The 22113-nt window shown below is 49.3% G+C and overlaps 8 protein-coding genes across 8 annotated transcripts; 4 read left to right on the forward strand and 4 right to left on the reverse strand.

Moving 5' to 3' along the window:
- Nucleotides 1-150: 150 nt before the first annotated feature.
- Nucleotides 151-1572, forward strand: PEX2_033130 (SUMO protease ULP1; the record flags this gene model as incomplete). Its single annotated transcript, XM_016740588.1, has 2 exons — nucleotides 151-268; nucleotides 323-1572. 2 exons carry the CDS (start codon nucleotides 151-153, stop codon nucleotides 1570-1572), a joined length of 1368 nt encoding a protein of 455 aa, XP_016601240.1.
- A 998-nt stretch (nucleotides 1573-2570) lies between these two features.
- Nucleotides 2571-5587, reverse strand: PEX2_033140 (Zinc finger, HIT-type; the record flags this gene model as incomplete). Its single annotated transcript, XM_016740589.1, has 4 exons — nucleotides 2571-3965; nucleotides 4254-4980; nucleotides 5042-5485; nucleotides 5544-5587. 4 exons carry the CDS (start codon nucleotides 5585-5587, stop codon nucleotides 2571-2573), a joined length of 2610 nt encoding a protein of 869 aa, XP_016601241.1.
- Nucleotides 5588-5995: 408 nt separating this feature from the next.
- PEX2_033150 (oxidoreductase, short chain dehydrogenase/reductase family) lies at nucleotides 5996-6942 on the forward strand (the record flags this gene model as incomplete). The annotated part of the gene is made up of 4 exons (XM_016740590.1): nucleotides 5996-6043; nucleotides 6100-6395; nucleotides 6502-6802; nucleotides 6853-6942. The coding sequence occupies 4 exons, from the start codon at nucleotides 5996-5998 to the stop codon at nucleotides 6940-6942; spliced, it is 735 nt and encodes a 244-aa protein (XP_016601242.1).
- A 479-nt stretch (nucleotides 6943-7421) lies between these two features.
- PEX2_033160 (putative endo-1,3(4)-beta-glucanase) lies at nucleotides 7422-8684 on the forward strand (the record flags this gene model as incomplete). The annotated part of the gene is made up of 1 exon (XM_016740591.1): nucleotides 7422-8684. One exon carries the CDS (start codon nucleotides 7422-7424, stop codon nucleotides 8682-8684), a length of 1263 nt encoding a protein of 420 aa, XP_016601243.1.
- A 608-nt stretch (nucleotides 8685-9292) lies between these two features.
- On the reverse strand, nucleotides 9293-14337 carry PEX2_033170 (WD40 repeat domain-containing protein; the record flags this gene model as incomplete). The annotated part of the gene is made up of 5 exons (XM_016740592.1): nucleotides 9293-12561; nucleotides 12617-13392; nucleotides 13445-13753; nucleotides 13810-13933; nucleotides 14007-14337. The coding sequence occupies 5 exons, from the start codon at nucleotides 14335-14337 to the stop codon at nucleotides 9293-9295; spliced, it is 4809 nt and encodes a 1602-aa protein (XP_016601244.1).
- A 2201-nt stretch (nucleotides 14338-16538) lies between these two features.
- On the forward strand, nucleotides 16539-17793 carry PEX2_033180 (FAD-dependent oxidoreductase; the record flags this gene model as incomplete). The annotated part of the gene is made up of 3 exons (XM_016740593.1): nucleotides 16539-16567; nucleotides 16675-17261; nucleotides 17363-17793. 3 exons carry the CDS (start codon nucleotides 16539-16541, stop codon nucleotides 17791-17793), a joined length of 1047 nt encoding a protein of 348 aa, XP_016601245.1.
- A 522-nt stretch (nucleotides 17794-18315) lies between these two features.
- Nucleotides 18316-19519, reverse strand: PEX2_033190 (translation machinery-associated protein TMA46; the record flags this gene model as incomplete). Its single annotated transcript, XM_016740594.1, has 3 exons — nucleotides 18316-18760; nucleotides 18817-19367; nucleotides 19445-19519. 3 exons carry the CDS (start codon nucleotides 19517-19519, stop codon nucleotides 18316-18318), a joined length of 1071 nt encoding a protein of 356 aa, XP_016601246.1.
- Nucleotides 19520-20698: 1179 nt separating this feature from the next.
- Nucleotides 20699-21656, reverse strand: wos2 (Hsp90 cochaperone SBA1; the record flags this gene model as incomplete). Its single annotated transcript, XM_016740595.1, has 4 exons — nucleotides 20699-20764; nucleotides 20819-21076; nucleotides 21131-21456; nucleotides 21632-21656. 4 exons carry the CDS (start codon nucleotides 21654-21656, stop codon nucleotides 20699-20701), a joined length of 675 nt encoding a protein of 224 aa, XP_016601247.1.
- Between the last annotated feature and the right edge of the window lie 457 nt (nucleotides 21657-22113).

The following is a 22113-nucleotide window of genomic DNA, read 5'->3' on the forward strand; positions in this document are numbered from 1 at the left end:
CGTCTTCATCTACCTGCTCATTCCTCCCTTTTCATACCAACCTTCATTCAACCACCGTCAATCTACTTGAAGGCGCGTCATCGGACGAGTAGATCGCGGTCGACTTTCTTGCCCCCACTAGTTCGACGTGACTTTCTGTTTCGCATCAACATGGGGTTCTTCCGCTGGCCTCGGTGCAAGCGACGCGCCTCCCCTCCGAAGCCCACGGACTCGTTCAATGTTCCCAATCCCTTTGAGGCCTCAAAGCCTCCATTTGACGCCCATGATGGTATGACAGCCCCTCCTTGGAAGTCTAAGTCACATATACTAAAATAAAGCTCAGCCTTAGATACTTCCCAGTTGCCCATTCCAGGAGCCTTCCCGTCAACTCCTCCTGAATCACCTACCCTTATTGTGTCACAAGGCCCGACTATCGAGGAAGAAGAGGTCCCACCGAAGGGGTGGGAATATATGGACATTGATGTCCGTCCAACACCAGCTCTTGTTACTGATCTCGGCATACATCTCCACCCTCGATTACCGCCATACACCCCTCCCCCTCCGAGCGCTAAGCGCATTCCGTCGCCAAGACCAACTAAAACCCGCAAGCCCGTTGAACATGATCTTATGGACATTGATGACCCGTGGGATCAACAAGCTCAACAAGATGCAAGGCTTCCTCACGGCCCCATTTCCGCTGTACAGTTATTTTACCCCAACAGGAGGCTGATTCCTGCCAATCGCCTTGCATCGTGGTACGAGGCGGAATTTGAGAAGCGGGAGAAAGAAAGATTAGCTCGGGAGCGCGATCTCCAACGTCCAACCAGAGTGATCCCAACGGGTTATCCCGTACGTCTGATTTCGCCCGAGTGGCTTTCCAAACTTCAACGCGCCGTGCAGAGTGGACAAGGACATTCCGTCGCCAAATCATTAGCGGGAGACGATCTGTACCAGCGGGATATCATCACATGCATTCGACCTGAGGCCTGGCTCAATGATGAAATCATCAATGCCTACCTTGGTTTACTCGTCCACTACCTCCGTCAAGCGCATGGAAACCTCGGCCCTAGCGACCGGCCGCTCTTCCACGCCTTCAACACCTTTTTCTATTCTACCCTCCGTGATAAAGGATATCAGGGCGTGCAACGGTGGGCAAAACGGGCGAAGATCGGGGGTGAAGGACTGCTTAATGTCGACACAGTCTTCATCCCTGTACATGAGTCAAGTCATTGGACCCTCATGGTGGTTCGACCAGCAGACCGTACAATCGAGTATTTTGACTCCCTAGGATCCCGCGGTCCTCGCCAAGTGAAAAATGTCAAGCAATGGCTTCGTGGGGAGCTTGGGTCAAAATATAATGATGCTCAGTGGACTGTCCTGCCATCCGTCTCTTCTCAGCAAGACAACGGAAGCGATTGCGGTGTGTTCCTCCTAACAAATGCCAAAGCGATCACTGTTGGGGTTGAACCCACCGCCATTGGCCCAAGCCACATTACACTTCTCCGCAGAAAGATTGTTGCGGAGCTCATGAATGGTGGTCTTCATGGCGAGTTCAGCCCACATGACAAAGCAACAGGTGCAGTTTTGCTTTGAATAAACACAAAAGGACCGGTTGCCTATTGCCACAGAGGCACCACCTTCTCTTCTCGCTCCCTTACATTGAATTTGGGGTTTTGTTCACCCTCCTACATAATCTCACATACCTCATCCATCCCCAACCCACACTTATCCACATCAAGCACTATCATCAAGGCGTTCTTGGTTACCATTACACATTACCTGCTATTTCGGCGCGCAAGGCGAACACACGGAAAAGATGAAAAAGGACAATGAATTTTCTTTTGGCGCGCTCTTTCTATGTGATATTTGCAATGAATCTGAATGATACCCCACGGTCACCACCATCATGGTGACTCAGTTAATACAAACAATCCGTTTCTCCTGGACTGATTTGGTCATGTTTCTTTTTTTACTTGGTTCTCTTGTTTTCCTTTGGGGTCGTTTTATTTTACATAGCACCAGCTTTCTTTGCCACTTGTAGAGTCATGTATTTCTATTGTATTACTGTTCTGCTCTTCAATCTAACCTCGGGACTATACACAGCCAATTATTATCTAGTAGTAGAAACTGGAGGAAAGCGTGGGTTAGTCCGAGCAACCTCGCTGAATGTGCATATCAGCCCTAAAATGATGGATGAGATCATCAAAGAACTATAATGAGAGGCTGACACCTTTCAGTTACACAGTTGCCTTTTACCCTGGGGTGGTCAAGTCAGATACTCACATCGTCGCGCTCTTGCAGCAGGTCTTGGATGCTGCGGTCTGCTTACTAGAGAATGCCCCAGAAGGACAAAAGGATTACTATCTGGGGTCGAGGGCGAAGGATTTTTCTCTCATAGTATCTTCCTGGCTTAGAAAAGACTAAGACTGTAAACATGATACTTAATCCTGGCTGACATATTTTTTCTCTGATAAAACATTTCATTCTCTCCAAAAAGTAGAATACACCATGCCAGTCAAAGCCAAGAATCCAGAGCCAAAAAAAATGAATGACCAAAACTGAAAATAATACAAACATCTGCCAGAAGAGCCTTAAAGTTCATCAATTTTGCATGGTCTCCGACAAGATTCATGAAGAGGCCTGTTCCTCCACTTCTTTCTTCTGCACTCGCGGCCCTGCCTACCTGGCTTGCACTTTTCGTGGTTTTTATCTGGCTCCAATGGATTCCCATTGCCAAGCGAATCATTTCCGAGAGGGGCACTTTGATCGCCGCCATGGTTCTGCGAAAGAGACACATAAGGGCCCCTGAAAGCATCAGAGGAACGGTTGTAGATCAGCTCGATGTATTCGATACCCATGTATATACTGTCGCCAATTCTCATATCGCCCGTCCAGAGCCCGCCATCACTCCAGAGATTGAGAATTATCATGCTATCTAGGTCAGGGACCCTGTATGATTTGGCATCCTGTATCTGGTTGTTGACATACCACCGTGACATATCCGAGAGCCAGTCCAGGCGATGTGTGGACCACGTTGTCCATGGAACAGGTATATCGGCAATAGTGCTCGCACCGGGGATCTCATGATCAGCAGCAAAATCATAATCGGGCTGATTGGCATAGTGCACGCGATGGGGAGGGTCCTTCGTCAAAATCTCAATGTCCGATTCACAGGTTTGGTCATGGTAGGTGAAGATGCCAGCACAAGCGCCGTCAGGTGGCCTGCCATCACGGGGCGGCATCGTCTTGTTCAAAGACATGGTGGGATGTTGTTTTGGGTCCCGTGGTGGCCATTCTTTATGCTGAGGGGGCTCGGATATGATAGAGCCTGCTGGCAATAAACGCAGCCGGACACGCACCGAGCACCGGTAGATGTTGCGTATGCGAGTCTCGATCTCCGCAGTGGAGGTGTATTCTGAAAAGCGGGTGGTGCGTAGAACAAGATACGTCGCATGAGGGTCATTTTCCTCAGGGTCCCGGGTGAGAAAGACATTGTGCTTCGAATTTACCATGAGGACCGGGGCTATAGGGGTGCCTCGGCGTTCCCAGTTCTGACTGCTCCAGTCTCTCTCGAAGGAGGTTTTGTAGAATACCAGTGATCTGGGATCCGGGTCCTTTTCATCATGGACTACGGGTGGGAGGTGGCCGTTTTGCGGGTCTTGGTCGTCGCCCTCATCGTCATCATCCCAGTCCTCGTCGCCATAATCAATGGGCTCTGACAGATTGAGATTGGCATGCTTCTTCAAATCCACTGCCCGAAAGTCCCAGAGCTTGTAGTGCTGGAAGTATCCTGGATCGGGCCCGGAGATTGTGTAGCAATCGCATCCGTGTGGACGCTTCTTGACCGGTAACAGCGGCGGTGCTCTGGCAACTGATAAAGCTGATGCCACCGTACCAAGATAGATCACGGCGATCCCGAAGGACAAAACGTTGATTCTCATGGTGGCAGTAACAGCCCTGGAAGATTTGAAATTCCCAAGATGGTCCTAGGTGTAGTGAAGGTGAACCCGGAAGGTTGTTTGAACCAACAGGAAGTCGCGCTGATCGTGATTTCCTTTTTGGGTCGAGATGTCACGACCAGGAAATCTGTGTGATTCTCGGTAAATAAAGGACGTCTGCATCTAAGCCTTACATTTCAATGTTCATCCGAGTGAATGGCTCTTTGTGCAATTGACTGACAATTAGTTATTCCTAGGTATTGTACATTGTTTGGCAGATGTGCCAAATTGGCTAACATCTTCTGATATCTTTCTTCATACTGAAATCATTCATACTGCTGGCCCAGTTTCCGGGACTGGTTCAAATAGGTCTTTCTTCAATACCTCCAATACCAGGTTCTCATCGACATCTTGGAGATTCACCGAAGAACCGGGGACCACTTCGTTTCCAGCCGTGTCATCATCGTCACTCGTGGTCGAAGACTGGCTTATCTCATATGGCCCAGCGGTGCGAAGATAGTCTTCCTCCAGTATAAATTGGGAGTTATCTTTATCTGCAAACAGTGTCTCCGCTGACTCTGGCAGTGCATAGATCGTAGGGAATTCTAGGACAGTTCGATTGCGCAGAACAGTATTGAGAGTTGAGGTTTGCAACAGAGGAGTTAAGACAGGCTTTTTGGTTGTGGTTCGCGGACGGTGAAGGTAGAAGTAAAGACCGCGGTGAGGGGCGATGGTCTGATTTGGTGCTTTATCCGTTTTCTCGGTTGAGTCATGTGCTGGTTCCTTTGCTGAGTCTTCAGTCGGAGATGTGGGTTGTTTTGTATCTGCCTCTTCAACCACCGTCGTGACAGGGTCACTGGGTGCAGCGAGAGTTGTATTAGGAGTGTCGAGATCTTCTTTCTTCTCATCTTTAACTGGCTCGATAGCTGTCTCTTGATCCCTCGGGCGTGGGCAGCATCGGTTATAGGCTTCAGCGACAGAGCATGTATCGATGACAGAATCACGAATAGTTTTCGCTCCATCAGCCGCAATCCACTCTATAGTCCAAGCCAGACGCTTATGCCTAAGAAACTCCCAAGTCAGTACAATTCTAAATCAAAAGACACGAGGAGTTCCCAACCCACTTGGGATGCAAACGCGACCCATTCTGCTTATTCCTCGACATCCCCTTGGGGGCTCGAAGAACTTTCACGCGAGCAGTCTCGGTACCACGCAAGAACGCAGCCTCGCCCTTGGCAAGGCCCTGGTTCGGGTGCTTCCTCTTACGGCCAGCAGCCGAATGCTGGAAACCTTCGGAATTACCATCGTCGGTTTGGGCACCGCCCGCAAGATCAATCCCGCGGTTATCGACTTCTCTCTCCGCGCGCTCGAGGGTGCGCTCGATTCCGGTGATGAAATTAAAGTCGCGGTCAAATGCAGATTCAGTGTTTAATTCATTGCGCTTTAGATATGCAGCTGGATCGCGAATGCCAGAGCATTGCGACCAGAGTTTATGGCGACGTGTGCAAGGAAGAGAGCAGGTGCGTGTTGAGCAGCGTGGACAGCGGTATTTGGGAGGATTGGCATGGCTGTACGGACACATGTTAGATTCAAGATATACCAGTATGTACCTGTTCTTGGGCATACCATATTGAGCACAGATCACTCAGCAAGGGATCTGAGTCGGCCATCTTGGTTGTTTGATTGTTCGATGCGGAGTTGGAGAGTCGGAGATTCGATGGGAATTTATTTGTCTTATCGATAACGGCCTGAGGCAGAGATCTGGAACTAACTTATACCAGTCGCATTTCACTAACAACTAGTTTCTCCAAGCTTCAGGGCTAGACCTCGGAATAAGCCATCAATAGGATTATTCATCTGACGATGGTCTAATTTTCCCTTGGATGTTATCTTTGCGGGGATACACCAGTCCCGTTCTCTGTAGATGATATCATCTCCGGATGTGATGATCAATCCCCGCTGCATTTCTAAGCTTCGGTGATATCTTCCGGGCCGACTGCCATTATTTAGTTGTTCGGATTCCCTCATTTCACCTCGATTTACAAAAAGAATATACTCATATAATTCTTGAATCAAATATGGCTTCCAAAGCACTCGCGATCATTGCTGGCGTTGGCCCCGGTACAGTACGGTCTACATCTCTAACTCTATACACGGCAGGATTGGCTGACGAAAGAAACAGGGTGCCTCAATCGCTAGGAGATTTGCAAAGTCATACTCTGTTGTGGTTCTTGCTCGAAACCCAGACAACTACGACCCAGTTGTTCAAGAAATTAATTCCAGCGGCGGCCAAGCCATCGGCATTAGCACCGATGTCTCCGACTCGAAGAGCGTCAATGCCGCATTTGACAAGATTAAAGCAGAGTATCCTTCCTCAAAGGTAGCTGCTGCCGTTTTCAATCCAGGTGGCGGCTTTGTTGTCAAGCCATTCCTCGAGCTGAAGGAAGAAGATTACTCCTATGCACTCAAGTCACAGGGGTACGTATTTGCTGTCTCTTGTACCCACCTGATCCACTTCGTTCGAAGCTTAATATAGTCTACATCATTGTTGAGGATTTTGCTAAATTACTGTTCCCCATATCAGACAGGGCGCCTTCAACTTTGCCCAACGGGCTATTCCGCTGCTCCTAGAAGCTCGCGAATCGTCCGAGCATCCGCCCACCCTGATCTTCACGGGAGCTACAGCGAGTCTTAAAGGTTCAGCTAAGTTTGCTGCTTTTGCTTCAGGCAAGTTTGCACTGCGTGCACTGGCGCAGTCACTTGCTCGCGAGTTTGGGCCTCAGGGCGTACATGTATCGCATACTGTTATTGACGGTGTCATTGATATCCCTCGTACCAAAGCCTGGGTATTTGAGCATGAAGATGCAAAATTAAGCCCCGATGCTGTAAGTTTGGCTTCATTGGTGGCTTTATTTCGGACACTCACTGGTTATAGATTGCGGACTCATATTGGTACTTACATACTCAACCACGCACGACATTTGCGTTTGAGTTGGACCTGCGACCTTATATTGAGAAGTGGTAGGAGGCTTCTTGGGGGCTTTCTGGGGTCTTATGAGGCATTGAACTGGGTCAGTAAGCTCAGAAGATCAGTATCTGCAGGATGAAGATAGTAAGAATGCATCATCATCATCATATGCATTTATTGAGATTGTTTTATCAAGCGACTCAAATTCAAATATATAAAGTACCATGAGAGTATCAGCGACATCCAAATAGTAGGCCACTTGTGTCTAGGTTATTATAGAAGTATACTGGCCAGGCGAGCATCACCGAAAGCTAAGATTATATCCATGGATAGGTAAGAAACCTGTTCTCATATGTTTGGCATCTAATAGATTGTTGTTCTCTCATCTGGAGGTAATGTCGGATGGATAAGGTTTTATGCAAATGATGAGTCAGCATGTAACGTCACCGTCTGGGGTCATTCCAGAAAACGGCACAGCCAAGCTCCGCTGAGCTCTCACCTGTCATCTCACTTCTTCAACACTCGTCATACTCACCATGAGCTCCGACGACGCCTCGCCGCAGGCAGGCCAGAAGTATAACAACAGTCCCTCAAACGACTCCTCCCGACCCCTCCCTGGCCATAACCCCGCGATCGCGAAATATAGCAAGGTCCAACTCCGACCAGAGTCAATTGTGAAGCCTGATCTTTTCACATTATACTTTGGATTTTTCGGCACAGCAGCCTGGATGCGAAGGGTCTCGAGCACAGTGAATGAGCGAGTAGAGAATCACTACGTGCTGACAGCACGATCCCCGACCCAAGAAGAATTCGATGCAATTGTTGAGCACGGAACACGATGCCTGTACTACGCGCGGACGGGTATACCCGTAAGCTCGTTCCTTGGAACAGCATTTATCTACAACCAAGCACGCAAGTCGCCAATGTTCCCGCGCAATCCCACGCCAGCGTCATTGTTCAACGCGGTGCGTACCATGTGGGGCGATGCCGCCATGAAAGGCAAAATCGGATCAGGCGCATTCAAAATGCTCTTTGTCATTACTCTTGGTTCCATGGCATCGAGCGCTTACGCTGTTTCCAATGATGCCATGCACATGTTGACGGACCCGCGATTGAAAGGGTTTATCGAGGACGTGCGCAAGGCGAAACCCGACGATGTGCGCAAGCGCAAGATCCAGGCCGCTTCTGAGCGCGCCCGCAGCATGCGCAGCGGAGAGAAAGATGTCGGCTCCCAGATGCAACAGGCTATCGGCACGTCTGGCGGATATGTTGGCGACGACGGGTACCAACAGGAGCAGGCGTCTGATTCTTCACCGCAACCAAGCTCCTACTCTGAATATGTGAACTTGAATGATACCCAAGGAGACTCTCAGTCTGCTTCATATGACTCGTCTACACCGGGTTTGAATGCTGGTGCGATCTGGGCACGTGGAAGGAGCACTCAACCCGAGTCAAGATCGGCTTTGGATTTCATGGATGAGGATGATGCTAGCCCTACAGCTGCGGAGTACCGGAATACAAACATCGATGGATCATCGAGTACTGGCAGTGCTTGGGACCGGATCAGACGACAGAATGCCGGAGCTCGCTCTCAGCCTCGACAGCAGCCTGGCATGTCACAGCCTTCACTGAACCCTTACTCTAACTCTGCTGAGCACGGCCAGAGTGATCAAGAAAGGTACGATTCCGGTCAGAAGACGGAGAGGGATCAAGCACAGGCAGAGTTTGATCGGATGATTGAGGCGGAGAGGCACGCTGGTAGTGAAGGATCATCTCAAAACCGAGGTTGGGGATCTTGAGGAGCTCTCAGGCATTTTTTTTTCTATTTATATTTGCATGTACAACTATGTCATTTTCAGCCTTTGAACATCTACTCCCATATCGAAACATTTTGAATTAAGAAACAACTGATACCGTTATCATTAAGCCTTTGCAGGCATATATGTTTAGCTAGGGTGACCCTGATCAAGAGAGCATAAGTCAATGGAAAAGAGATTTTTAAAGACATCGCTGTCTGCAATCTTGAAAGGGAAAATATCAAAACCAGAGACTAGGAAATTGTGTAATCAATCAACCATAGGATTAGGGTTGGTGACAGGATATGGTATTTGGAATATAACTTGGGGCATATAACTTGGCAAACATCAAACAAGCAGAACGAGAGAGGGTATGAGCCCTTAAACAGGGGTAATATCAAACGGAAGCCAATGGGCAGTGAAAACATGATGCGTGATGCGTTGAAATCCAGGACATTGCAATTTCATGATAAAAACAAAAACAATAGAAAAAAGGGGGCTCATGATGCAAAAGAGGGAGAGAAGAAGAATAAACATAAAAAAGACTCGCAAAAGAAATGTAAGAAAAAGGAAGACTCATTCTCGGCAGCCAGTTAAGTCCTAACGGGGACTCAAACATAGTTCGGACCCGGCGCAACATAGCTCTGACTCGGCAGAACATAGTTCGAGTTCGACCCAGAGACATGCGAGTTCAGACTGTCATAGGGAGCCATCTCTGCCTCATGAGCCTGTGTCCAAGGCTCGACACTGCGACTGTTGTTGCGCATACGAGTCAAGCTGCGTAGCTTGTTTGTGAAGCTTTCGTTTGAGCTACGGTTTCGGCGATGGTCAAAGGACATACGCTGACCACCAGACTGGCGGGCATCCATCCCGTTACCGCCTACATTGAGAGCTGGGGCGGCAGTCATAGCGCGAGGGACAAGACGACCGAGGTCTTCGTTGTTGTCGATGGCGATGTCGATTGTCGCGGAGGACTCGCGGGGCGAGACGGGCGCTGCGGAGAATGGGAATGGGGGTGGTGGGGGTGGGGTGTTGAGATGCTGCAGCTCTGGGAGTATGGGTGGAGGCGGCGGTGGAGGGATTGTCTCATATTGTGCCGAGGTATCTCTTTGCATTGCATGGTCGATTGTCTCTTCGATGCTTACTTGGAGGTGGGGGGAGGTCCCGGAGACGTAGCTGCCTGAGCTAGTACGGTTATGGCCCTTCGCGCGGCTGCGGCTGCTGGACCGGCTCCGGGGGAGGGTTGGATTAAACCGGGGATGCATGGGGAGGTCGTTGGGCATAGCAGGGGCGTTGTACTGTCCTTCTGGTACGGGGACGGACATCGAGCGTCCGATTCTCTCGGCATCTCCTTGATACCGGGCATTGCTGAGGAACATACTGTTGTCTGTGGGAATGATGGGCACAGAGGGAGGTCGGTCTTCGTCTTGTCCGGTTCCTCCGTACTTGGGATGCCGCATGGCTCTAGGAGTCGCTGGAAGCCCATTGGGCATTCCGGAGCGTGAAGAGTTCGAGTCAGAACTGCTGGGATACTCGAGAGATACTTTGTTTTGGGACACCTTGTTCCGCGATGGAGCCCGTTGGAAGTATGAGCTTATACCAGAGAAAGGCGGGGAAGCTTCAAGGGGACTTCTTGCGCTTTGTAGCTCTCCCGGGAAGGGGATGTTTGGTGCCGATGGGTTGCGGGCGAGTGACAATCTTCGTGCTTCCAATTCAGCAGCAGCAATCTCTCTTCTCTTTCTCTCCGCAAGGGTGACAAATGGTGTCCTTGGAGACACAATGTCTTGGAAATCATTGGCTGTCGAGCTTGGTTGCCCATTAGGATATCTATTGGATGTGTCTTCTTGGCCAAAGACCTTACTGCTCAACTGCTCCGGCACCGATGCCTGCTGTGCCCAGGGGTCTAATGTAGGCCCTATTTGGATGACAGGAAGACTCTGTGATGTTTTGTGTCTGGTTTCTGGAGAGCTGTCTCTTTTGGAAGTTGTTCCTTTCTCGGCACGACGTCTACTGGCACTTCGGTGGCGAGATCGCAGTCTCTTTTGGTTGCCCTCGACAAGTCTCAAAGGATTATCGACATCCTGAGAAGATTCTTCTGTGGGATATGCCATAGGAAGAGGCGAAGACGGTGATCGAACGCTGGATCCCTGTCGGTCATTGCTGCGACCTCGAATTGAGGCGTCTCGTTTGTCTGTACCGATGCGGCTTGCAGTGTGTCGACTTGAAGAGCGCTGACGGTTCCGAGAACCTGGTCCTCTCACCTTGCTAGAACTTCTAGTGCGAGACTTCGACTTCCGTGTTTCAAGTGGCTTTTCAGACTCTCCGGTGTGGTATCGAGCTAACTCATCAGGAGACATAGGCACTGGCGAGGAAGGCGAACGCTTGGCAGGTTGAATGTATCGACGCTCACTCATACCGCGGGCGTCTCGGGAGGTATCCCGCGGATGATTGACTCTCGAGCTCTGACTGGCAGTGTCATCTGGGTTTCGTCTTCCACGGCCTGGGGTGTGTGGACGGAACTTCCGCGCATGGTAGTTCGCTTCGTCAAGACTACTAATGTATTGATCGATACTACGGCCACTAACACTTGGGCTCCTAGCCGAAGCAAAGCTATTCGCTGTCGAAGCAGTGCTTTTAGCACTGGGAATCAAATCGGAGCGGTCCTGCGGATTTCTTTCACCTTCCAATGTCTCGATTTGAAGGCCGTCTGGCTTTCGATCTCGGGACCCATTGCGATGATCGTCATTTGTGAAAGCTTCGAATACACCGGCTGCTGGTGACGGAAGGCCCTTAATTGCGGCAAACTTGTCCGTGCCTTGCACGGCAGTCTGGGGACTGGGCTTGAGAGAGTCTAGACTAGGGTTGTATTTCGTGGCTGACAAAGTGAGAAGACCGCTGTTGCTCTCCTTCTCATCTTGGCTCTGCTCGTGTCCGCTCATCTCGTTTTCAGAGGTGGAGCTATACTCATTCTGGCTGTAAGAATTTGACCGTGAGAAGCTTGGAGGGTGCACATCCACTGGTGTCTCTCCTATCGAGGGTAGACGACGTCGATTGAAGGAAGGGGTAGTTGTTCGAGAAGTCATTGCATGGTTCAGGCTTTGGATATTGTTCAGCTTATAGGAGCCAAATCCACCAGGGGACATTGCCGACTCGGGAACAGCTGATTCAGCAATCGGAGTGATTCCAGGTGCGTTTGTTGGCGTGCGATCATCAGACTTTAAACCAGGGAAGCGGAAGCGTCCTGGCTGTGCATCAAAGGAAGTAATAAGCTTCAGGGCAGGCGTTTTCACTGCAGGTTTCGAATTAGATGTAGATCTTGGCCGGATGGGTGGCGGTATCATATTGGCTTGTGAAGGCTCGGGCGAAGCGAGAGGAGACTGGGCGCGAATCATCTCTGCAAAAGATGAAGTTTGCTGAGCAGAAGGGGATGCCCATGGCTCTGATGGTTCTGCTCCCGTGCACATGAAACAGCGAATGGCGAGCTGTTGCTGGGAGTGAGTAACAACATGTTCGCCCCATCGACGAACGAGATAAGACTGGCGTTGCCAGTCCGAAGGAAATAGAAGACATGTCATGAGGATAGCTTCCATGAAGTGATTGCGAGAAACATAAACCTCGATGGCATCGTTACTGTCCCCGAGACCAAGCAAGATCGCGGCCGAGGTGTGTATGTCCCCGATCTCAAGCAGCTTCTGTACAAATGCCTGTCCGACCTTGTTTGCTTGTGCTTGGCCGCTCATCTGGCTCAAAGCAAGAATCATCCAGTCAGATGTTGTTACCTGCCCAGAACCAATCATCGAGGCCATTTCATCTGTGTCGTTCTCACCAAGCCATTGCGTTAAGAGAATAGCGCTTTGACTACCCACAGCGTGGCGGCTCACTAAAAGTTGTCAAAATTTGTCAACCCAAGAGAGAAGATATGGGGTAATACATACACTCATCTGTGATCAGATCTTGAATGTCTCCATCCCAGCCAAAAACCACACTCAACATCTGCAGCCGAAGATCATCCGAAGTTAGATTCGTTTCATCGATAGGCGGCTGCTGTTTGTAAGGCACATCAATCAAGCGAGCCCGAGTGAATGGGAATAGATCCACAATATTCTTGTCAGCAGGGCTGAGATGAACCTCATTCCGCAATCGTGATGCCGCTCTTGAACTTCTCACAGATGACATTGAGACCGAGGAAGGATACGCGAATGAGGCAGAAGCCTGTGGTGTATCACGACCACCTGATGTCATGGAAAATGTTGTAGCGCTCTGACCAGAGCGACTTGGCGGAGAGAAAGGTCTCATATTATACTTCCCAGAGGATGCCTTTGAGCTCACCGATTCCGTCCGACTGCGCGATGAAGCAGGGCTCGTCAGATCTGCCCTCTGTCTGAGACTCTCAATGCTGTTTGCATCAAACGGTGTTCTTCTGGTCGCACCTGGTGGTTCTCGAATATCAGGAGCGTCTTGCAAGCGTCGTGGAGACATTGTTTGTGATCTACTGCCTTCCGCTGTGCCAGGCCGGGGCATGATTGGAAGATGTTGCACATTTTTGACCATTGCCGGGTTTTCCAAATCATACTGCTGGACTGAGTGCTGGGGGCCGATGGTGAATAAAGTCGCAGTAGGACCGTGGTTTGCGATGCCTCGGACACCGTCGATTGTGGGAATTGGATCGTACGTAACATGTTTTGTTCGAACATCCCAAGACCATGTTTCCCTGTAATCAGATGTCAGTAAATTCCCAGTTATTCTCTCAAAGCGTTGCGCACCCTTCCAGATATTGCACCAGTCTTCCATTCTTTGACCAGCCCATCCATTTGGGATCGGAGGAGTTTGAATCAGATCGTTTCAAAACCCTAATCACCCGAGGCGACTCTTTCCCTGGTGGTTTTGCCACGCTCCAAACTCGTAGATCACCATTCGATGATTGCGTTGCCAGCATGTCTGATTTCTGTTTTGAAGAGGATGCATGCCAGGCCAAGGAAATAATTGGCGATGGTTCACGCGAAGTAGTCAGAGTATGAAGAATGGTGAATTGAGGAAGTAGAGTCGCAATCAATATAGAACCATTTTGATATCTGGAACCCATTAGCTTCCAAGTTTTACTGTCAGTTGATCATGTCATTTCACATACCCAATTGCATATGTACGACAATCTGTGGCGGGTGCCAGAGCTGTGATTGGGTCGAAAATGGTGCGTGCAGATATGTGCTCTGAAGTGGAAGGTTCGAACAAGATCACTTCACCCTTGCCATTTCCTGTATTTAATATCAGCAAATTGGCTCCCTAATTCTTAATATATAAGATCCATGGATATGGTAATGCTCTTACCAAATGCAACATTGCCATTGCGCATCCATGAAGCTATTCGCAGATGATCGAAGGAAGCAAAGCGGGCAATCTCCGTTCCGGTGAAGATATCCCAGAAAATCGCCGTCTTCCCTACATCGTAACTGACTACCAATCTCCCCGCACCTCTCTCGCTGATATTATCGACCGATATAAAGTCAATGTTTTCCTGGTGACTTTGAAAACGTCGTTCGATTGCCAATGTATCATGATGCAAACATAGGATCGTTGAGCCCTGGGCATAGAGGAACAAGGACGCCGTCGAAGCGCAGGCCTCGAAGCGAGGCTGGACAGCTGGCGGCGCAGGTGCCATTGCTTTGGTGGTCCTCGAGGGTCGCGATTCTGCCCCCGGGCTTCTATTCCATGTCAACTCAACCATTATATTTGCCAAGATGCATATGAGACGATTTGCGGAGAAATCGATTTACTAGAAGGGTGGTATGTTCAAGACAAAAGTCCCAAATCATATATACCCAGGGCAAGAGGAAAGATAAAAATGAGTTTAAACAAGATTGGGCCACTGACCTCTGTTTAAGCCAGGTAGATTTCTAATCGGCCACGACCCTGAGTACCAGTCAAGGTAAAAGACGAGAATTTCCAGGGTATCTCAAAGCACATTTGGGGAAGAGAATTAGCGCCTGACAGGGAATGTGACCGAAAATGAAGTAGGCGCGAAGATCCCTATAAATGAAAAGGGTGAGATGGTAAAATATGTAGAAAATATGCGAGAAGGCGAGAGAGAGAGAAAAAAAAGGGAAGATGCAAGCCGTTAGAACAGGGGAGGGGGAAAAGAATAAAAAAAAAAGAGAAAAATAAGAGAAATAAGAGATTCAAGTGTGACAGTTGAAGCTAGGAAATTGAAATGACTCGCTTGCACGTTCATCACAGAGCGTGACGGAGGGGGCTTAAGTTTGTGACAGGATGTAAGACTGATTGCTATATAACAATCATATACATACAAGCATTATCCGTGGAGTAAATAGCAGAGTAAATTGAGGAAAATAAGTAAAATGAACAACATTTCCCAAAAAGAGGGGAGCATTGATAGTCGATCCAAATCAAATTACGGGGAACTAAGTAACAGGTTGGCGCTCGGGGGGAATTGCTGGGCGCTTTCATTTCCTAGTTGGACCATACATCTGTCCCGTTTCTAGAGTTACAGAGGAACCGGAGTATGACCCGGGATTAAAAGCACCATATCCAACATATTATTAGCGGAGACGGTGAGATCGAGCCTTCTTGGTGGCTGGGTTATCCTGCGGGACTTGCACCAACGAGCATGCAGAACCCGAGTACTCCATAGAGAAGAAAAAAAACTTAACCCAAGTTTGATGCAGACAAGTTCCCGAATCACGGGCTTCATGAAGAAGAGAATCCCTGGCCCATGCACTATCTTTAGTGTCCTGCACGTCGATCACTCGGGGGTAATCCAACCGTCTACTAGTACTCCGTACTTTATATATAGAAAGTTATATAACCCTAACATCAACTTGACTTGATCTTTTCTTAACTGCAAGGAACCGCCCAATTTCCAAATGATTGAAAACTTAAGGATATGCAAATTAAAAAAAATTATAATGTGATCCGAGACAGCAATGTGATTGAGATCCGTGCTGTTGTTCTCAAGCTGCAGCTTCGTCACTTCACCTGGCCAATCACCGTCCATTACTGCTGATCCCTCGGCGCCTACACAACCACCCCTCAGCCAATGCCTGCACTCATCCAGCCATTCCATGACGGTCTGCGATTAACTGGAAAACGGTTTAAATTGGCTCTACTGGCCTATAGCAGCCTTTTTCTTGGCTTGAGTTCGGAGAAATGTCCATCTAGCAGTTTCATACTTGAACTAGTGTTTCCGATGTCTATCAATGACGATCTCGCTTTCTTTCTTTCTTCTTTCTCTCTCTCCCACGAGGCTTATATTGAAGTGCGGAGTACTTCAAAATAATTCTGCGCTTTCGTTCCTGTGATGTGACAGAAATGCAAAGATATGCAGTCATCCCTGCACAAAAAGGCACCGTCAAACATCCTGGAGCTTGGGCCCTGTGATAATATCGGGGGGGCACGCCAGCAGAGTTTTTAATCGAGCTTGGGCAATCAGAAGGAATTTCCAAGTTTTACTGGATGCACTGGATCAATTCCGATCCTTGAAATAATACCAGTCACAAGTGAAGCCTTACTATAGTTACATACTTACATATTCAATGCGAGCCAAGCAAAGAGGGCAAAAAGGCGCACCTACTGTTGGAATTGAGAAAGTATATTCTGCGTCTTGAATTCTAGAGCTGGATAGAGGAGGTTCTATCGCTAATAATTCAGGAATGCTGTTGGATGCCATGCCCTAGGCAAGTCCACGAGTGGAACATGCCATATCTCGTTATCATCTGAGCGCGGGGGTCTTATCGCCTTCCCCAGACCCTTGACTCACAATTTCCCCAGAAGAAGCTTCATGTTTATGAAGTATTCCCATAAAGACTTTGTGAATCCCTCGTGACAGCTTCCAACTCTCTCAACATGTCCAAGGAAACAATCGTAGTAATCGGGTCAGTCCAACACTCCCCGCACATATGATATCCTCGAGCCAATCCGCCCCCAAAAGAGGAAGAAAAAACGCCCATCACAAGACACAAGAATCAGCTGACAAAACCAGAGCGGGCGTAATTGGTCTTTCCACCGCTCTTTACATCCAACAACACCTCACTCCCACCCAATCCATCCTCCTCGTAGCTCGCGACTTCCCATCGGAGACCTCCGTCAACTATGCCTCACCGTGGGCAGGAGCCCACTACCGCCCGGTGCCGGGCTCCTCACCACAGGCTCTGAAGGAGGCGGACCAAGCGCAGCGCACTTACCAGTTCTTGAAGCGGACTGCGGCCGCTGAGCCCGGCGCAGGCATCAAGTTCGTCGAGGGCGTTGAGCACCTCGAGGCTCCGCCACCCGAGTACCTGGATCAGCAGAGTGTACGCAATGTCTACTCGCATCTAGATGGATTCCAGGCTCTGGGAAAAGAGGAGGTCCCGTCTGGTGTGGCGTGGGGTGTGAAGTACGGGACGTATGTGATCAACTCGCCTGTCTACTGTGCGCATTTGCTGCGCAAGTTCATTCTCAAAGGTGGTGAGACGAGACAGTATACGCTTGCCAATTTGAAGGAGGCGTATAGTATGGCGGAGAGTGTTAAGACTGTGGTGAACTGCTCCGGAAGTGGGTTTGAGGACCCGAAGTCTTTTATTATCCGAGGTATGTGTGTCTACGATAGAAGTGATGGTGATGGTGATGGTTGTGATTTGGATGCGCTTGAACGTATACTTTCTGAATCAGTGAGTTAACATGTTCTCTAGGCCAAACCTGTCTCGTCCGTAACCCTGTCTCCGAGACCATTACTCGACAGAACACGGATGGCTCGTGGTCCTTCTGTATCCCCCGCCCCCTTGAAGGCGGAACCATCATCGGAGGCACGAAAGAGCCGAATAACTGGGACCCGAACCCGTCGCTGGAAACCAGGCAGCGGCTCCTCGCCAACGCAACTAAGTGGTTCCCTTTCACGCCCGAGAGCGGTGGCCAGTTTGATGTGATTCGCGACATTGTTGGTCGGCGGCCGGCTCGGGAGGGTGGTTTGCGCATCGAGGCGGAGAAGCTCGCTGATGATCGGTATGTCGTTCATGGGTATGGTGCTGGTGGTCGCGGGTTTGAGCTGTCTCGTGGTGTTGCGGAAGACATTGTAGCCGTGATGCTCGAGAAGAGGCTACTACAGGCTAAAGCCTCGCTGTAAAACTATTTGCTAGCGTTCGCCAAGCGCATGCGTTGTTTATAGAGAGCATGTTGTACATATTTCTTGAATTCATAGATCTTACCATGCCGTGCAATCTGATACATAGAACATATAAAAGGCATCGAGTTCATTTGAATGAACGAGCTTTTTCCTACCAACAAAATAACGAGGTGCTATCAAAAGGTATATTGGCCGTTGATTCTTCCGTCACATGGGACACAAAAGACTCCTAAACATAAAGCCTTTGCGCCCCCATGGCTAGTCAGCCTTGACCTTTTCCTCTACGCATGACATTTTGAGTACACGCGTATAAAGGTTGGAAGGACAAGGCGACCAACCGAGCCCTCAGTGATGAGCGAGGTTGCATACAAAGCGAGCAGTTTGGGCAAGCGATTGTAGCGATCACTCGACATCGAGATCCGACCCCATAGCAACACGAAACAAACTTTGAGATTGCATGTGGCCGGGGGAGAGGGATCCTCAAGGGCCCACGAATCTAGTATCGTGAGGGTATCGAGGGACTCAACCCACAGCTTCAGGTGTGACAGCTTCGGGTATACTTGTGGGTATACTTGTGGGCAGCACCCCACCAGCGAGCTTGAGCAGACGCTCCTCTTCCTTCTGTTCACGAAGCCTCTCGGTCTCCCGCCGCATGACTGACAAGTTCCAGGTTCCATCCTCATCCTCGCCCTCCTCAGCCTCACTATCCTCCTCGGCCCAGTTGCCGCTCTCGAAGAGTGTACGACCAGTAGCCTCCTTAGCCTGCTGTGCTTGGGCCTCGGCAGCCTTCTTGTCCATACGTTCCTTCTTCCACTTGGCGAAGGTCTCCTCGTTGACGGGCGTGAGCGTGCCAGTCAGCTTGTGACGCTCGGAATCGAGCCAGTCCTCTAGGGTGAGGGTGTTCAAGGGCGATTTGTCCCTGAGAGCCTTCTCGGCGGCTCTCTGCTCCCTGGTCTTCAGAATGAATCTACTCACGCTGTTAGTATTGCGTACGAGGCACCCGTAAGTGGCAGAAATACATACCCTGGTGGCAAGCTGTGCTTGTACATGCACTTGTTTCCTCCGTTTGGACAAGTCCAGAACCAACCGTACTTCTGGTTCTCCACTGCTTCGATGAAGAATTTGCACACCTTGTCGGTGGTTGTGCGCGGGTTGCCGTGTTTGCTCATAACGACACTGCGTAGCTTCTCCTCGTCCCAGTCGTCCATGGTATCCTTTTCCTTCTTCGCTTCTTCGTCGACCTTCTCATCACGGGTGTCGGTGTACAAATCCTTCTTGGCTGCTTTGCGCTCGACATTGGGGTCGTGTGAGAATTTGCACTTCCGGCCTTTTTCGCAGTGACCCTGCTTGAAGAAAATACAGAGGACAGTCTTCGGGTCAACACCGAAGGCAACCTTCTGGACCTGGACGGGCTTGAACAGTTCAAGATTCTCTCTTTTGGCCCGCTCAGCGGCGGCCTTCTCAGCCTCGCGCTTCTCTTTTTCGGCGGCCTTCTTCTTCTCATCTAGGTTCTTGTTGCTTGCGGCTTGTGCTTGCAACTGTTGGATCTGCTTCTTGGCGGCACCACCTTTTTTCTATATTGGATATTAGGACATGTTGGGGTATATCGCGAGCGGGCTCGCTCTTCGAACGAATCGAGGGTATGACGTACATTTTTCATACCAAAGGACTTATCCTCAACGGTGGCCTTCTTCTTCTTAGGCTGATCGACCTTCTTGGGAGGCATGGTGACGGTTGGGCGGACGTGACGTCGCGGTTTCGGGGAAGAGTAAAAATGTGAAAATGCGCCTGTCCAGGGTGCGCCTCAGTTGGTGGCAATGAGATAAAGAGAAGACGCTGATGAAACCTGAAAGAATGACAGGGAGATCTAAAACAGAGAATATCGAGTGGTGGGCAGGAATGCCAGGGTTGTTGTAGAGTGAAATGTTCTCGAAAACGAGGGGTGTGAGAGTGTGACGGTAATTTTTGGTTAACCAATGACGGTGCGGGTCCTTTACTCCATTGTCTGCGGTGCGACTCGAAATATAAGAGTAGGCTAAAATGATGTTTATATAATTGTCTTCATGAAGATCCAATGTTTTACTCGAGAAGAACTACTTTCTCAAAGTTCTATTACTGGCGTACAATCTCGAGTTTGAGCATGTGCTCTTCACAGTGCGTCATATGCCCACTAATATTTGCCCTCGACACCCACAATGCCCTCGCTATGCAAATATCAGCACGGCAGGCAATAATAATATATTGGAACACTTATATCTAGATAGTTTTGCGGATTGAATCCTTTTATCAATGCATATATATCTATATCTATATATATGGCTTTCGCCACCCACCAATGCCTAAAAAAAAGATAGCAAACAAGATACCTACGATATACCAAGTAAAATCCACCTATTGTAGGGAAAGTATATCCTAAAAATTAATACTGAATATACAGGCCACTTTATATCAAGTTGACATTTCATTGCTGTCTTTTAAAGACTAACCTCACATCCATATAACCGTCACTATATTGCTCAAGAAGGTTAATTAGCAGAGAATATGGTAACCGTTGAGGCGTCATTTGAGTAACTTCATCTGCACTATACAATATTACCGTGGACTCTACATACACACGTAGGGATATGAAGCTACGGATTATATAACTCTACGCGAGTGCTTGGGCACCTGTAATGACCACTCATCACGCTTCATCAATCATTGGATGTTTTCAATGAGATAGATCTACCAAGTATAAAGGTTGGCCTTGAACCAAAGCTGCCTGGTCAGAATAGCCTTGCAGTCAATGGACGGCGAAAACCCAAGCAAATCCATATTCCAAACCATCATCCCGTAGGCGTCTTAAAGCACCCTCATTTTTCGTTTCTGGTCGTCATAGATTTCGCAGAAAGCAGACTTCTCAAATTTAAGAAACCTCCTGGATCTTGGTGGACTTCTGGCCCTCGGCCTCTTCGAGCTCGGGGAGGTCATCCTGCAGAGTTGTGTTAGTCAATGATCACATATCACCGAAGGCGAGCAAACTTACATCATCTTCCTCGGCATCCTCACCACCGGGCAGGCCGCCCATTCCGGGCATACCGCCCATACCACCAGCCAGAGCACTGAGGTCGGGCATGCCACCCATGCCACCCATGCCGGGCATACCGCCGAGCTTGGAGAAGTCAATGTTGCCTAGGCCACCGGCACCGGCACTGGGGTCACCACCGCCCTCACCACCGAAACCACCGAAGTTGTTGGCGTAGTCATCCTCGCCAGCCTCATCCTGCTCATCCTCGTCCACCCACTGAATCCGATTAGTCACCATGCATCATAAATTAGAATGAATGCGCAAGCATACCTTGTCAAAGTTGGTCTTCAAGAAGTGCATCTTCTGCTTGCTCTCGAGAAGGCGGGGCCAGAACTCCTCCTTGAGCTCCTTCTTCCGGAGAACGAGCTCGACGTCGCGGTCGGTGTGGTTGACTTTGGAGTTCTCGGGGTCGATCTCGGCAAAGAGGTCCAGGGAGACGTTGTATGTTACGCCCTTCCTGGAGGTGCCCTTGAAAGAGACATTCTTCTCGGTGATGCTGAGGGTGGCATCGGCCTTGGGAACCTCGGCAACCTTGATGTTCACGTAAAGGTAGTTGCGCTCAGGGTCCGAGTCGGATGAACGCTGAGCCCATGTAACTGAAAAAATTTAGCATATCAGCGCGTTGATCTTGCTTAGAAATGAAATTGTAGAATTGGCATAGTGATTGTTTCAAAACAGTTTTAAACATTGGATAACGTCATAGTAAATTCCATGCAAAATGTGCAGTCCCACGTTCGAGAGCGGGGAAGCAGTAGAGCAGTGACGACGTACCTTCGGGAGTCAAGGTCTGAGACATATTGAATTAGGAATGGAAAGATAACTAGTAGAATTGAGGAAAGGAAGGGAGATAGAAAACGTGGTCAAAAAGAGGAGAAGAAGTGTAGGAGAAGCTCATCCACGATCTACCTAAGTGCTATGTTGTAGAAACTGGTAGAAGCGTGCCTCAGGCGTGAATTATGTGGGACATCGTATTACGTCAGAGCTGACTCAGTTTCCGCTCCCGGCGGCCTGGACGCTGAGCGGCACTCCAAGGTACCACTGGGCTTGAATATTGACAGCCGCATCAGTGTGTACTGATCTGAAGACTGAGCCAAAGGCCTAGCAATTCTGGTCCTCAAGAAGAGCCCACCATACAGCACCCCGAGGGTTTAAAACTGCGCCAACATAGCCAACAAATCAGCTTTGCCCCGCCTATCTCTGAGACGATGCACTGGGCATGAGCCTTAATCGCTGATTCAAACCTCACCCCAAGA

The sequence above is a fragment of the Penicillium expansum genome, assembly GCF_000769745.1.
Source record: "Penicillium expansum strain MD-8 chromosome Unknown contig102, whole genome shotgun sequence".
Classification (NCBI taxonomy): Eukaryota; Fungi; Ascomycota; class Eurotiomycetes; order Eurotiales; family Aspergillaceae; genus Penicillium; species Penicillium expansum.